This window comes from Mesoplodon mirus, assembly GCF_964341445.2.
Source record: "Mesoplodon mirus genome assembly, chromosome: 11".
Lineage (NCBI taxonomy): Eukaryota > Metazoa > Chordata > Mammalia > Artiodactyla > Ziphiidae > Mesoplodon > Mesoplodon mirus.
In genome coordinates, this window is record NC_138987.1 from 19,385,691 (window position 1) to 19,399,941 (window position 14,251).

The 14,251-nt window shown below is 47.4% G+C and overlaps 1 protein-coding gene across 1 annotated transcript in view; it reads left to right on the plus strand.

The window, feature by feature from the left end:
- PLXNC1 (plexin C1) overlaps nt 1-14,251 on the plus strand; it is a 148,047-nt gene that overhangs the window by 104,048 nt on the left and 29,748 nt on the right. Inside the window, exon 21 of the mRNA XM_082634834.1 lies at nt 3,945-4,091. Within this exon, the coding sequence (XP_082490960.1) occupies nt 3,945-4,091 (147 nt within the window). The remainder of the gene's footprint in view (nt 1-3,944; nt 4,092-14,251) is intronic.

Below are 14,251 nucleotides of genomic sequence, written 5' to 3' on the forward strand. Positions count from 1 at the left end.
CAAAACTGCATAATTGTGTGTTTGTAGCTAGTTCTGAAATCTAATTAAAGTTTGAGTAAGATACACTGCTATGCCACAGGTTTTAACAGTATTACTTAAGTTTAGATCCAAAAAGCAGCGCCTTAAATAGACTGTGCTTAGTTTAATGTTTAATGTAATCTTACAAGTAGATGCACAACCTTTTTTTTTTAACCAACCCTTTTCTCTCCCAAGGCAATGCCCATTTATTAAGATTAATGAAATCTGCCTTCTTTGCTGTTTACTTGGTATAAATCATCATGCACTTTGGGGAGACGCGGAGCGCTTATTTCTGGGGTGAATATTTTTGGCTTCCCCCATCCTAGCTTCAGCCACAGCTGCTTCGAAACAGACGCAGCAGGACCCTCACCCAGTTCCTGGGTCTTAGTCTCAAAAGGCAGCTCCTGCCTCACCACCTACCGTGCCACTGAATCAGACGCTCAGGGTGGGGCACAGTAGTCCACGTTGCCAGGTTCCTGCAGGTGATTCCACCTCCCTGCCTTTGAGAACCTGGGGGCAGTAGAAGGAGCACTGGCCTGGGAGTCTTGATTAGAAGCAGCAGGTTCGGGCTGTAAGTTCATCTCAGCCCCAGCTTGCTGCGTGGCTCCAGGTACGGCCCTTTCCGTCTGGGCATCCGTTTTCTACCCACCAAATGAGGCGCGTGGCCATTGGTTTTAAATTCCTTTCCAGTTCTTTCCCTGGGACCTTGTGATTCTTTTTCTGAGCCCTCGAAGGCTAGTCAGAGCCTTGCCCTTGCTGCTGTTGGGCATTAAAAAGGCGAGGCGTCCCCAAAATCTGCGCTCGGAGTCCAAATGGCCCCCTTGAGCAGAGGATTCCTTGTCAGGGTTTTGCAGTGCTGACTCAGGAGTGTCTTGAGCACTTGGGGTGGTGAGGGGCCAGCGTGCTCCCTGGGAGGAAGTGGCATTCAGCCCGTCGGCGATACTTTCGTTTTCAGTGGAATAATTCCCTCTGGCGCGGAGGGCCGGGCTTCCCCAACCAGGTGCCCAAGGGGTGTGGGACTCTGCCAGCCTAGTCCTGCTCTACCCATCCTCCCAGACCTCGGCCTGGGTGCACGAGCGCTGTGACCTCCAGGTCACTTCCTCCTCTGTGCCTCCAAGCCCCTGCGGGTCAAGCAATAATAATAACTACCGTTTATTGAATGTGTCAGCCACCGTGCTAAGAGCTTTGCTTCCTTTTTCTCACTGAATCCCATGAGGTGAGAACCTTCATGACCATTTTGCACACTGGGGAGTTGGGGCTCACAGGATAGACAAGACTTCCTCCCACAGAGGAGGACCCCATAGCTCGTGTGACGGCACCAGGGAGCTCTTAGCCACCCGGCTTAATGCGTCCCCAGGAAGGCAGCTACCTTCTTCCAGGCTCAGGGAGGGATTTGGGGCTGGAGTGAGATCACAGGTGCGGAAGCCTAAAGCTCAGCCCTGGTCAGAGGGTCTGGTCTCACGAAGGAAGGGCTGGTGAAGGGGCCAAGCTTAATTCCCATCACAGGAGGGGTGGGGCAGGGTCGGTTCCGTAAGCGGGGCTCTGCCCGAGGCCGGCTCCCTGGGAAGCTGTGTGCGCCCTGGTCTGAGGAGATGCCTAAGCCGCCAGCAGGTATGACTAACGTAGAACTTGTGTTCAGTGGTGACAAAGAAACATCATGGCTCCGTAGTTTCCTAAGCTGGCCACGCATCAGAATCCCCTGGCAGGTGTTAAAACTACAGATGCCCAGGCCTCGTCTCCGGAGATTCCGTGTCTAGAGTAGGGCCCAGACGTCTGAATTCTTTTTTTTTTTTTTTTTTTTTTTTTGCGGTACGCGGACCTCTCACTGTTGTGGCCTCTCCCGTCGCGGAGCACAGGCTCCAGACGCGCAGGCCCAGCGGCCATGGCTCACAGGACCAGCCGCTCCGCGGCATGTGGGATCTTCCCGGACCGGGGCATGAACCCGTGTCCCCTGCATCGGCAGGCGGACTCTCAACCACTGTGCCACCAGGGAAGCCCCATCTGAATTCTTTATGAGTCCCAAGGGATTCTGGTGATGATTATCCAGGCTTAGAACCACGGGTGTGGGTAACGGTGCCAGATAAGATGTTACTAATCTGAGTCTAGCTGCACTCTCGTGGAGAATTCTTACTACAGAGCCATCGAGTCTGGAGCTGTCACTCCACACAGCCCAGAAGAGCCCACCGGCCCCCTAACGCCCACCTCTGCGGGTGCCTCCAGCCCCCTCCCAAGGGTGCTTACCCCCATCCCTGATGTGGGCTGGAAACAAAGAGAGAAGTGAGGTTCTAGGTTTGCGGTCAGGACATTACCTAAGGGCGTGGAGGGAGAGAGACGAGAGCAGTGTGGTTGTGAACCTCTAAATAAAGGAAGTTTCTCATAAGAATTGAAATGTCATGTTCAAGTCCCAGCGCTCTCCCCACCTGGGAAATTTTTGAACATTCCAACCCTGTCCTACATAAGGAAGCGACTCCAGGATATGTCAGGAGGGGAGAGGAAAGTGCTACAGGGCCCCAGTGGCAGGGAAGGCAGCAGAGGAGTGACAGGAAGCCCGGGACCAGGGATGGCTGTGCTTTTGCAGTCAGTATAGAGGATGGTACGGGGCGGGTAGGGGTGGGATCCAGGAGACCTCAAAGACAAAGACGTCTTAGCTTACCTCTTCAAGGGAAAGCAGGTGAGAGATCCAGTGGAACCCTCCTTTCTAAGCCAGCTGCATTGGCTGTGAAGCTTGACTTTGTAAGCTGGGGCTTCAAGCCCTAGTGCCGTGGCCAGCTTCTCGTCATCACAGAGGCAGTTTGACTTCCTGGTTCTGGGCCTGGCTCTTCTTCCCCCTTAAATTCAGTTTAATGTCCTTTTGATCACAGAGGGTTTATTTACTTAGCAAATACTACACAGATCGTCAAGCCAGGGCGACATGCTTTGGGAGGCTGCATGAAAGCAGGAACACACAAGCCTCCCACTCCGGCTGCTCAGGGTCCATTCAAGCGCAAAGTGGCTACAGATTTCAGGCGTTTGAATAACAGCAGGGGTGGCCACCCCTGGTCCAGAAAAAGGTGCAGAAGGAAGTCATCGGGATGGGCCAAATGCTTGGGAAGATCCTTAGAGTAAGGATCTGGAATCGGCTCTGGCCCAGGGGAAGGAGGTGGGGTACACTGTGGCCTGTACCAGCGCAGGTGCCTGGGTGGGGCTGTGCAGGCTGGGGGTCAGGAGAGGAGGCTGCAGGCTGCAGCTGAAGGCCGCTTCCTTCGTGAGAAGCTGTTAACACCAAAACGCCGCCTCCTAGGTCAACGTGTCAAATGTTTTTATGTTTATTCTGGTTACCAAAGTTCTGCATTTTTTACATGCCATTAATTTTCAGCGCATTGAAAAAAAAAAGGGCAGTTAAATAGGAACGTAAAGAAAGGTTAAATCTCTGCCAACTGTTCTTAGGCCAACTGATGAACATTAGGCTACCATAGAGAAGCTTAAGCATAAAAGAATGATCACCTGCTCTGTAAATGCCATGAGAGTGTGCGTGTGTGTGTGCAGTTTCCTGAGTTTTGCTCCTAGTCCTAAGTGGAGCAAAGTGTATTTTCTTGGGAGGTGCATGTTGATTGTTAGAAAACACCGCCTCCTGTCTCCTGTCGTAGGGCCATAAACGGAAACTTTCATTCTCTGGAAAGTACAGTGGATTCTGCTGAAAGCTAACTGTCACATTTTTTTTGTGTGTGGTATGCGGGCCTCTCACTGTTGTGGCCTCTCCCGTTGCGGAGCACAGGCTCCGGACGCGCAGGCTCAGCAGCCATAGCTCACGGGCCCAGCTGCTCCACGGCATGTGGGATCTTCCCGGACCGGGGCATGAACCCGTGTCCCCTGCATCGGCAGGCGGACTCTCAACCACTGCGCCACCAGGGAAGCCCCCTAACTGTCACTTTTGCGTCTTTTCCAAGGAGACTGTTGGAGAACCATTCTATTTGCTGGTGACGACTCTGAACCAGAAGATAAACAAGGGCCCCGTTGATGTAATCACTTGCAAAGCCCTGTACACGCTTAATGAGGACTGGCTGCTGTGGCAGGTTCCGGAATTCAGCACTGTGGTGAGTTTGCGACGAAGCTGGCGGGGTAGAGGGTGAGTTGGGAAGCCTCGCTTGAAATGATATCCTTCCTATCACAGGAGGCCTCACACATTCCGTTTATTAAAACCATAGTTGATAAAATATTAACACGTGTTCACATAATAGATTTTAATTACTCGGATTGGGGGAGAAAGTATTGTAATGATGCCTGGGGTACTCCTCCATTTCCAAAGATTTTAATATCAGGATTGCTTATAGCTTTCAGCATCGGCAAAGGAACTGCAAAGCACTCCCTACTCAGCACTTAATAATTGCAATCAGAATTTCTCAAACGGCTCTGCTCTGGAAGACAGTGTGTGAAGATATATTTCAACCAAATTGAGGCCGTCTTATTTTAGAACGATAACACAAGACAAATTCCACTGTGTTCCCCCTGCAACGTGACGCCCTTACTTTATTTTCATGGATTAGTTACAAATGTTTGGTGTCATGCACTTACCGTTCTGTGATCTCATAGATATTTTTAGAGGAATGCTGTAAATCACGACAGGAAGATGATTGCCTGGCTGCTGGAGGGTTTCACCCATTTAAGATCTTCCTTTTCACCCATCCCCACTCCTTCCTTTCCTAAAGGAAAAGAGACCAATTTTTTGCACATTCAGGAATTTTAGAGAGAGAGAGCCAAACATGGCAAGTATCTCCAAAATTACTTAGGATTTTTTTTTTGTGCTTTTCTGTTAACAGAGACTTGGGAAAGAGATGGCTGTATTTTGGTTTGATCTTTAGCTTTACAGAGATTCCAGGCTGCTTCGCAATCTCATTAGTGGTCAAGGAGGAAAAAATTACAGTGGGGTTTTGCTGTTGCTCAGTAAGGGGGCCGAGGCTCCTGCGGCTTTGCTCTGGATGGCAAGCACTGCGGTGTCACCCTGGAAGAATTCATCCCCTCATTGCAGAAGGCACCGTGGTGCTGTAGGCTATGTTATGGTTGTGTCCTCTGGTGGGAGAAGAGTCCCTAGATCCGCTCTTTCGAGTCCTCGGTCACCGCTGGATGGAGCTGACCCTCCACTGAAGATGGCACATGCTTAGCCGCCATCCACAAGGTGGGAGGCTGATCAGAAAGTCACCAGGTCAGACTCCTGTCTGTACTCCCATCTGTATCTGAGGGGGAGTGGAGTGCAGTGGTTCTCCGATGTTAGCATGCATCGGAGTCCCCGAGAGAGCTTAGTAAACACCAGTTGTGAGGCACCACCCCAGGGTTTCTCATTCCGTAGGTCTGGGGTGTGGCCCAAGAATTTGCATTTCTGAAGAGCTTTCTGCAGCTGCTGCTGGTCCAGGGCCACACAGGGAGAACTACTGATATAGTTGTTACTGAGTGTAGACGCTGGAGCCGGGCAGGTTTGAATCCTGCCTCTGCCACTGGCTAGCTGTGTGACTTGGGGCAAGTTTGGAAACCTCTCTGTGCTTCCACCTCTTCACTTGTAAAATGGGGATGATGATCATGGTACCTGCCTATCTCATGGATGTTGTGAGAATTAAGAGTTGATATTCTGTAACGTACTTAGACCATTGCCGGGCACATGAGTGCCCTGTCAAGAGTTATTCAATTTAATTCAAATCTCCTCGGGCGCTTGTTAGAAATGCAGATCCAGATAGACCCATGCCTGGGCCTTCCGTCCAGACTGACTACATCAGAATCTCTGGGGATGGAGCCCAGACATGGATAGATGTTTTAAATGCTCCAGGTAATTCTAATGGGCATCCTGCAGGAAGAACCCCACTGGTACCCTGGACTTGCATCAGGGCCTATTGACTCTCCTTTTACTGATTCAGGGTCTTCAAACCCAGGGCCTTGGTCCTAATGCAGAAGGTGTTCATGCTTTTTACTTTGAGACATTTTAGGAGCCCCACAGGTTCCCAAAGCGAAATATTTGCAAGTGGATATAGATCAGGGGAATCCAGCAGTGTTTCACTCTCATGAAAACTCAAACCCGGACAGGAAGGAGAGGAGAGCGGAAGATGGAACTGGGAGTGGGGAGGACTCAAATGCCTGGAGCACCTTTTGAGGTTTGAGTCCTTTCTAATGCTTTACATCCGAACACTTTTCCCCCTTTCATCTTGAAACGTTATTTATTTCACAGTCAGTTAAGACCATGTGTTTCTGATTTGTTAACACTCAACTCTTCATCAAAATGTTTCTCGATGCTGAAGACATTTGTGTCGACTCGGATTCTTTTTTCCTTTGTAGCCCCTGGGGAAAAGGTTGACGGAAAATTATGTTTTTAGAAATCCACATAAATCTTCTTTTCCGAATACGGATTTGGCGGTAGATAGCGTTGAGACTGGGAGAGGGGTGGGCCACTTGTTTCTAGGGCCCTTGACTTTGAAATTGATTTTTAATGCCTTTCCTTGGACCCGCCTCAAACCTCTTTCATGGTGGATGGTTATACTGGAAGCTCCAGAGAAGCTTGATCCGGTCTGTGCTTGTGTGACAAAATGTTAGCAGAAGGTCAATATAAAAAATTTAAGGTTTTTCATTTCCTTTCAGGCAAGTCCCCTCAGCCTTAACCATCATCTTTGAAATTGTCTTCCTTCCTCTCTTTCCCACCTCCCCCTGCCCTTTCTCACTTTACCCCCCTTCCCCAGGCATGTACACCCAGTGGTCTGAAGTCTTGACTTTCTAAATTTGCTGAGATGGTTTATGTATTTGAAAACCAAGGTGTGGTGAACAGACTCGATTGTGTGTGCGCGCACGCACGCGTGTGTGTGTAAATATTTTCAAGGAAAAAAAAGCCAGGGGAAAAAAATCAAGAGCAGCTACCCAAACAACTTGAAATGACAGAGCCTGGTACCATGGCTGGGACACATTTAAAAAGAGGCCCCCAAACTCCTGTTTGGCTAAATGGTGAAAAACACAGCGCCTCATCTAACAGCCTAAAAGTCAGGTTTCACGCCTCTAAGATGAGGATGTGTTCTCCATGAGGTATAGGGTGTTTTCTAGAACATAAAGGCAACATGCCAATTGCTTATACATGAAATCATTATACTAACACATGGGCTCCAAGAAGTAATTCTTTGTTTGCTGTACCCTGGGAGGAAAATTCCTCTGCCATTTCTTAAATGTAAGCAAAGCCCCATAAAGACACTTCCTCTAGGAGCAGAAGAAACCATCCTCCGCCAGCAAGGCACTGCAGGCTGGTGTTCAGTGAGGCAAACTGCCATTACATTCTCCTGCTCCGGGCTGGGGAGGGTTTGTACACACACACGCACACGCACGCACACACACACGACTCCTCTAACATCCGGGGATTCCGAGTTGACAGCTAGAAGAGAGATAAGCCCTATTGCTCTAAGGTTTTTCCTCCTTTGCAAACTTTTAGGCACATACGATTTTTTGGCTGAAGAATCTCGGGCTCTCCCTTAGGGTGGGCTGTGTCTAGAGAGTCGTTCTGGAGCGGATCACCTGAAACTTCAGAGGAGCTAGTGAGGTTGAGGCTTTCAGTTCCGGGAAAGTGTACCACATGGGAGAAAGGACATTCGCTTCACTTTCAGGAGGCGATGAGAAAAACCCAATAACTCATGGCAAGTGTGCTGAATTAGCAAGAGAAGGTTGACTTATAATCAAAGTTAAGTGAGAAATGGTTTTTCGAACTCTTAAACTGAGGAAATGAGCCTGCCAATCGACTGTATCAGCGATAGCATCTTGGCGCCCTGGGAAACAGTGTTCTGACAAACATAATATTGCCCTCATTCTCATATCTATGAGAAAGTCTTTAAGATTATTAGAAAGTCTTGCAAAAGCACAGTTACTCGCCTACAGAAATCTTGATGCCTCTGCTATGATTTATGGAACGTTTCCGCCAGCCCACACTAGCCTTTTCCCCCAATAGTTACCACGTTGCGGACAATCCTGGTTTGTAAAATATTTCACCTCTGACACAGCCCTAGCTATCCCTAGCAAGAGTTCCTCATCTGCAAGCTTCCTTCAACGCAGCCGCTCAGCCCTCCACTCCCCAGCTCCTTCTGTTCCATTTAGTTTGTCCTTTCAGAAGATCCATTATCCCCATAATTAAACAACCCACTGTCCCGATTAAGTTATTCTCTGTTACTTCAATTACATCGCATTGTTCATTAAACCCTGATGTTTGCACTTCAGCAATCTTGTTTTTAATACTCCTAGCATTTGTGGAGAAACAGTAACGTTAATTAACAATTCTTGAGCTTTGTTTTTCTTTTTCTCTCTACTATAGTGCAAATCATTTCCATTATGACTTGCAATAATACTGAAACCATTACTAACTCCATAGTTACTGTTCTGAGCTTCTGATCAAAGAAGCGAAACCATTTTTTATAATCATTTGAGGTAAGTCATCCTAGTTGATGGCAGGCAGTGGAAAATGAAAAATTAACCTTAATTGAGTGCTTTAAATGATTCTCCTCTTCATGTCTTTCTTCTCACATCCATAGTCTTGGGATTAGAAAATCATTTTGTTACCTAAATACACACGTACTTAATTTTCTTCTTTATGGCTCAAATATGACTGTTACTTCATCGTTAAGGATTCTTATTTATACTTGTTCCCCTCAGAGAATGGTAACTTTTATAGCAAACCATGGTGGAGATAAAGGCATTTTTAATTTATTTATTTATTATAAAATTTGCTTTATTTATTTATTTTTGGCTGCATTGGGTCTTCGTTGCTGTGCCTGGGCTTTTTTCTAGTTGCAGCGAGCAGGGGCTGCTCTTCGTTGCGGTACGCGGGCTTCTCATTGCGGTGGCTTCTCTTGTTGCACAGCACAGTCTCTAGGCACGCGGGCTCAGTAGTTGTGGCTCGCAGGCTTTAGAGTGCAGGCTCAGTAGTTGTGGCTTACGGGCTCTAGAGCACAGGCTCAGTAGTTGTGGCGCACGGGCTTAGTTGCTCCGTGGCATGTGGTATCTTCCCAGACCAGGGCTCAAACCCACGTCCCCTGCATTGGCAGGTGGATTCTTAACCACTGCACCACGAGGGAAGCCCAAGGCATTTTTTTAGATTCGTCTTTTATGGCATTGTCAAAGTCAGCATTCCATTTGAAGTTACTGTTATCTAGAGCAGGAATCAGCAAACAACCACCTGTGGGTCAAATCTGGCCCTGCTGCCTATTGTTAGAAATAAAGTTTTATTGGCACACAGCCATACCCATTCATTCACTATTGTCTCTGGCTGTTTTCCTGCTGCAGTGGCAGAGTTGAGTAGTTGCAATAGAGATGATACAGACCTCAAAGTCTTAAATGTTTACTATCTGGCCTTTTACAGAAATTTTGCCATCCCTTAATCTAGAGCTTGACATAATAGAGAAAAAAAAAAACCTAGAATCCATCCTCCTGCTCACCCCCAAAAATCTTGGCCTGTTTCCTCTCCTTCTAGGGACACAGCAGTGGAAATGCCTCACCACTATCCACAAAGCTGAAACTTATGGGCACTCTGCCAAAAAACCCCAGAAAACTGTGAAATACATTAAACCTAAAATACTGGAATCAATCATTTTGGGCTAAATTGGACAGATCCTCACTTGAGTTTTGCATGCACAAGTGTTAGTAAATGCTAGCAAGTGTATAAGACTGGTGAGAGAAACTTTAAATTTGAGGAAATTCTCTCCATTAACTTAATTTTTTTCTTCAAAACGGAAAAGGCCTTTCTCCCTCAGTATTCTGTCAGGGGGTTAAATACCCTGACCCAGGAAGCGTGGGGCTCTCAGCCTTTGGCGGGGAAAGGAAAAGGCGGGTGGGGGAGGGGAGGTCGGGCCGGCAAGAGCAGCATCAGAGGGGCCGCTGGTAGAATGTCCCAGGGCTGACTCCGCTTGAGAAAAACCTCAGATCAGAAGCTTTTCTGAGACTTGGACTTCTAACTCTGGGCTTTCGCTGCTTCTCCTGAACTTCTGGAAGTGGTTTTCTTCTCTCTAATTCAGTTTAGTATAAGAACCAGATTTTTCTCTTCACCTTCATTTGTCTCTGCAGTGAAATTAGAAATGTATTTTATAGGTTTTATTTAACGAAAGCAATTATTGGCCTAAGACCTTCTGTGATAAAGTCGCTGGCTTGTAATAAATTCTTTTAAAATTGATTTGTAGGTTTTAGAAGGTATTACGGAAAGGATGCAGCAACATCCCTGCCCTTATTAGCTAAGAATGTGGCTGGTGAGTTAATGGGGTATAGCTGCATCAGCCTTTCCCCAACAAACTGTGGGGGAACTTGCGGGGCAATGCCTCTTCCCCTGCTTTTGATGTGTCCTCTTAGCCCTCTGCAGCTTGATTTTTCGACCTCCCCAATACCTGAAACTGCCAAGTTGTGTGAAGGGCCCATGGGTAAAGCTGCTAGTGAAGCAGGAATGTGGTTGTATGTCGGAGCGCTGTGTTGTTGAGCTCAGAAGAGGTGGGGTTTGGAGTCTGACCGTCTTGGGTGTGAATCCAGGCTCAGCCGCCTTACAAACTGGCTGTGTGACCTTGGGCAAGTCACTCAACCTCTCTAAACCTGTTTCCTCATCTTTAAACAGGTGGATTATTTTAATTAAACCCTAACCTTGTACATTTTTTATGAGGTCAGGAAATAATATCTGTAAGATGTCTAGCCATCATGCCACGGAGTAGGTACTCATTATTTATTTATAATAGCTTTTCTCGTCTGAGCTGTTTTTCTTATCAACAGTATGGTTGAAGCAGAAACTGTCCCGTCACCATTGGTTGGTTATTTGGTTGGTTGGTTATTGATGATGGGTGGTGCAGGGCAGTTGATCAGCTGCATCCATTGTCATTAAAAGCTTATGTTACAATTGAAAATGTTACCCATAACCCCTATATATGGGCTCTTACAACCTATAGCAGACAGTATCCCACTGGACAGATGTGAACAGGAGACCACAATGACACACCTGCCCAGCTAACTTGGACTGCAATCCTGCACACCTAAAAGGGCTGGATTGTGACCTGCTGCAAAGGACCGGGTCCTTCCAGTCTGGTCCTTTCTCTGGGTTTGGTCCCTGTGCCTTCAAGATAGACTCGCCCTTCTAAGAACCCTTCTTGATAATAGAGAAGGCATTGTTCCTGAATCCATAGTTCTTGAGACCCAAGATACCTGTGGCTTAAGCAACAGCGGAGTTTCTCTCTCTCCCACATGAAGTTCTGAGGTGGGCAGCCCGGCACTGGTGGGCGCCTCTGCTGGAATGTCCTCGCAGACCCCAGCTCCTCTCTTGCTGTCCTGAGGTCACCTCATGATCTAAGGTGTTTGCTCCCTGCCAGCTTCCTTCCACATTCCAGCCAGCAGGACATATGATGAGCTATAGAAAAGTTGACAGATGGTCACCAGCTGTCTTTTAAAGGAAGTTTCCCAGGGGCTGCCACATAACACATCTGCTTAATTTCATTGACCTAAACTTAATCACATGGCCGTACCGAGCTGCAGCAGAGGCTGGGAAAGGTCGTCTTTATTCTGGGTGAACGTGAGCTCCATAAAAATTCCTGTCAGTGGGGCCCAAGCCACAGGGTGCTCCAGATTTGAGTGGGTTCCATGGGGTCCCATGCCAGCCAAGGTAAGGAGATGGAGCCTCCTCTGCTGTGTCCAGCCTGTCTGCTTGGATAGCGTTTATTGAGAACCTCAGGCAGATTGGGACAGCCCTTCGGAAGTTTATCACCTCGACTGGCCTTTGGCTCCGCAGTTAAGAGTATGGACGTGTCCTAGTTACGACCCTCAGCAGCTCTGCGATCTTGGACACATTTCTGAACCTCTGTGTCTCAGTTTCTTCATCTGTTAAATGACACTAATAATAGTGCCCGCTTCAGACAGCAGTTGTGAGGATTAACTGAATTAACAAAGCACACCCAGCACATGGTGAGTGTTCAGTACGTGTTGGCTATTATTATTAGAAACCTCAAACTGTATTGTCTTCTTCAGCTTTTGTTTCTGTAACTAGTACAGGGCTTCTCCCTGACGTGGAAGGTGGTGGTTTTGGAAGGGCAAGCATGGTTCTTCAAGTCCGCTACCCTCTGTTCTCCCCAAAGGAAATGGGATTCTTTATCTAGACTTCCTAACCTCATAGCCTGAGTAAGAGATTGAAGCTCGCTGCACGTCAGTCTAATAAGAGTTGAAGCCAAGTATCTCCACGGTCCAGAGGCCTCCTCCTGTACTGTTGTACATGTTGCTCCTTTCCAGACCCAGTTCAAATGGCCCTTCCTCCACGCAGCCTTCCTTGATTTCTCTCCCTTTGAAAACCCTCCTCCAAGCTAGAGGTACTATCTCTCTGAACCTCTAAAGCCCTCTATCTATACCTACTGTTTTCTTCCTGGTATTAGAATTTGTTGTGTATATCCCACAGTTGTATCAGTCTTCAAATACTTCCCAGGCAGGATCAGTGCCAGCTTCGACTGTATATCACCTGCAGTGCTCGGCACACAGTATGTGCCAGGTAGGTGGGTATCAATGAATGACTTTATCTACCTCAGCATCAACAAAATGAGCTCTGTCAGACTGGGTGCAGGCAGATGTAAGTAAGAGAAAATATGACTATTGGTGTGTGAAATCCTAAGAGCATGGAATTGCACTTAGAGTGGGAAGTCTGGAGGTAAGAAGCCCGAAGGTAGGTCCATGTACTCAGCAGTGTCAGGGCTCTGGGTCACCATCTCCTTGCTCCTCTTGGCCCTTCCTCTTAGTCACAAAATAGCTGCCACAGCTCTAAGCACTGCTCTCCCCTTTTGTAGAAATGCTTTCCCTTTATGTTTCATTGGCCAGGACTGGGTTACAGGACCAGTCCCTGGTGAATGAGGAGAAGAGAGCTGCCACCAGTCATGTTTCCTAGGCTAGGCTGGGCCCACTGCTGTTGAAACCTAGCTTCTGTTAGCAAAGAAGGAAGAGAGATGGCTGCTGATGGTACAATCAACCATATCTGTCGCCCCAGCTTTGCTGACACTTTCGTAGCCAGAGCAGTTCCTCTTAACAGAGGGGCAGCACTGGGGGGAAGAGACCAGGGTGCATTTTAGAACGCTTTAGCCTTTTGTGGGTCTTGAAAATTAATCACCATTCCATAGATTTGAACTGTGCTTAGTTTACAAAACATTTTCAGGTTTTGAAAGGCAGGCTCAGCAAATATTTAAAAACATGGTGCTTGAGTGCCTGCTTCTACCTTTTTCTTGCTGGGTGATCTTGTACAATGTACTTAACCTCTCTGTACCTCAGTTTCTCATCTGTAAAATGGGCATACTAATAGAATCTATTATATGTCATAGGGTTGTTTCTGAGATGAATTTATGTATATTAATACACATCATTTGTCCTGGTGCTTGGCACACAGGAAGCACTCCTTAATTTTCTATTATTACATGTCATGATTTAGTGATCCTGTCACTCCTTCGAGATAAGAGCAATGAGGATTTTGAGGCTCAGAAGAGTTAGAAGACTTGCCCACGCTCCCACCGCTAGCTAGCAGGAGAAGGGGGTTGATCCAGGTGGCCTGGTGCCAGTGCTGAGGACCCTCAACCCTCCTGTCCTCTCTGCTCAAATTCTCTGAACACTTACTGAGAGGGAAAGGGTTGCGTCTGGTGGCTGAATATTGTTTCAGAGGTGGTGCTTTGTTTCCCAAGTGTATTGTGAATCATCTGAGAACGAGGACCATGTCTTACGGTCTCTCCTAACCCCGGCCCCTAACACTGAGTAGCGCACAGGAAGGACTCTGGTTAAGTGGGTTTTGAAGGGGAGGTGGCACTTCCGTGGGGATCTTCCTTGATGGGGAACAGAGGCCCAGCGAGAGCTTTTCAAGCCTGGGGGTTGGGTTAAGAGTCAGGGCCTGCTCTGAGATCCCCCCGCTACTCTCACACATTCAGAAATTGCTGTGGGGGCGCTAAGCGTTAGTGGCATAAAAAATGAACACAAATCAATTTGTGTCTGAATTTACTCTCAGAATTCCCTGTGGACTCTATAAAATGCCATTTTACTTTTTTTCCACCCATCTAGCTGTGAAGGCAGTGGCAGATTGGCATGATCTTACATCCAGTGAAGGTGTTTTTTCCCTTTTGGTTATGTTTTAAAGGAGAACATTTATTGCCTATAAAGAGGTGTTTTGTTGAAGACAACAGTGCCCTTTAGGTAGTCACAGAATGTTATTTTGCAAATACCTATAAAACTATTAAACAGGCTGGGACCGCGGTACCCCTGATTAAAG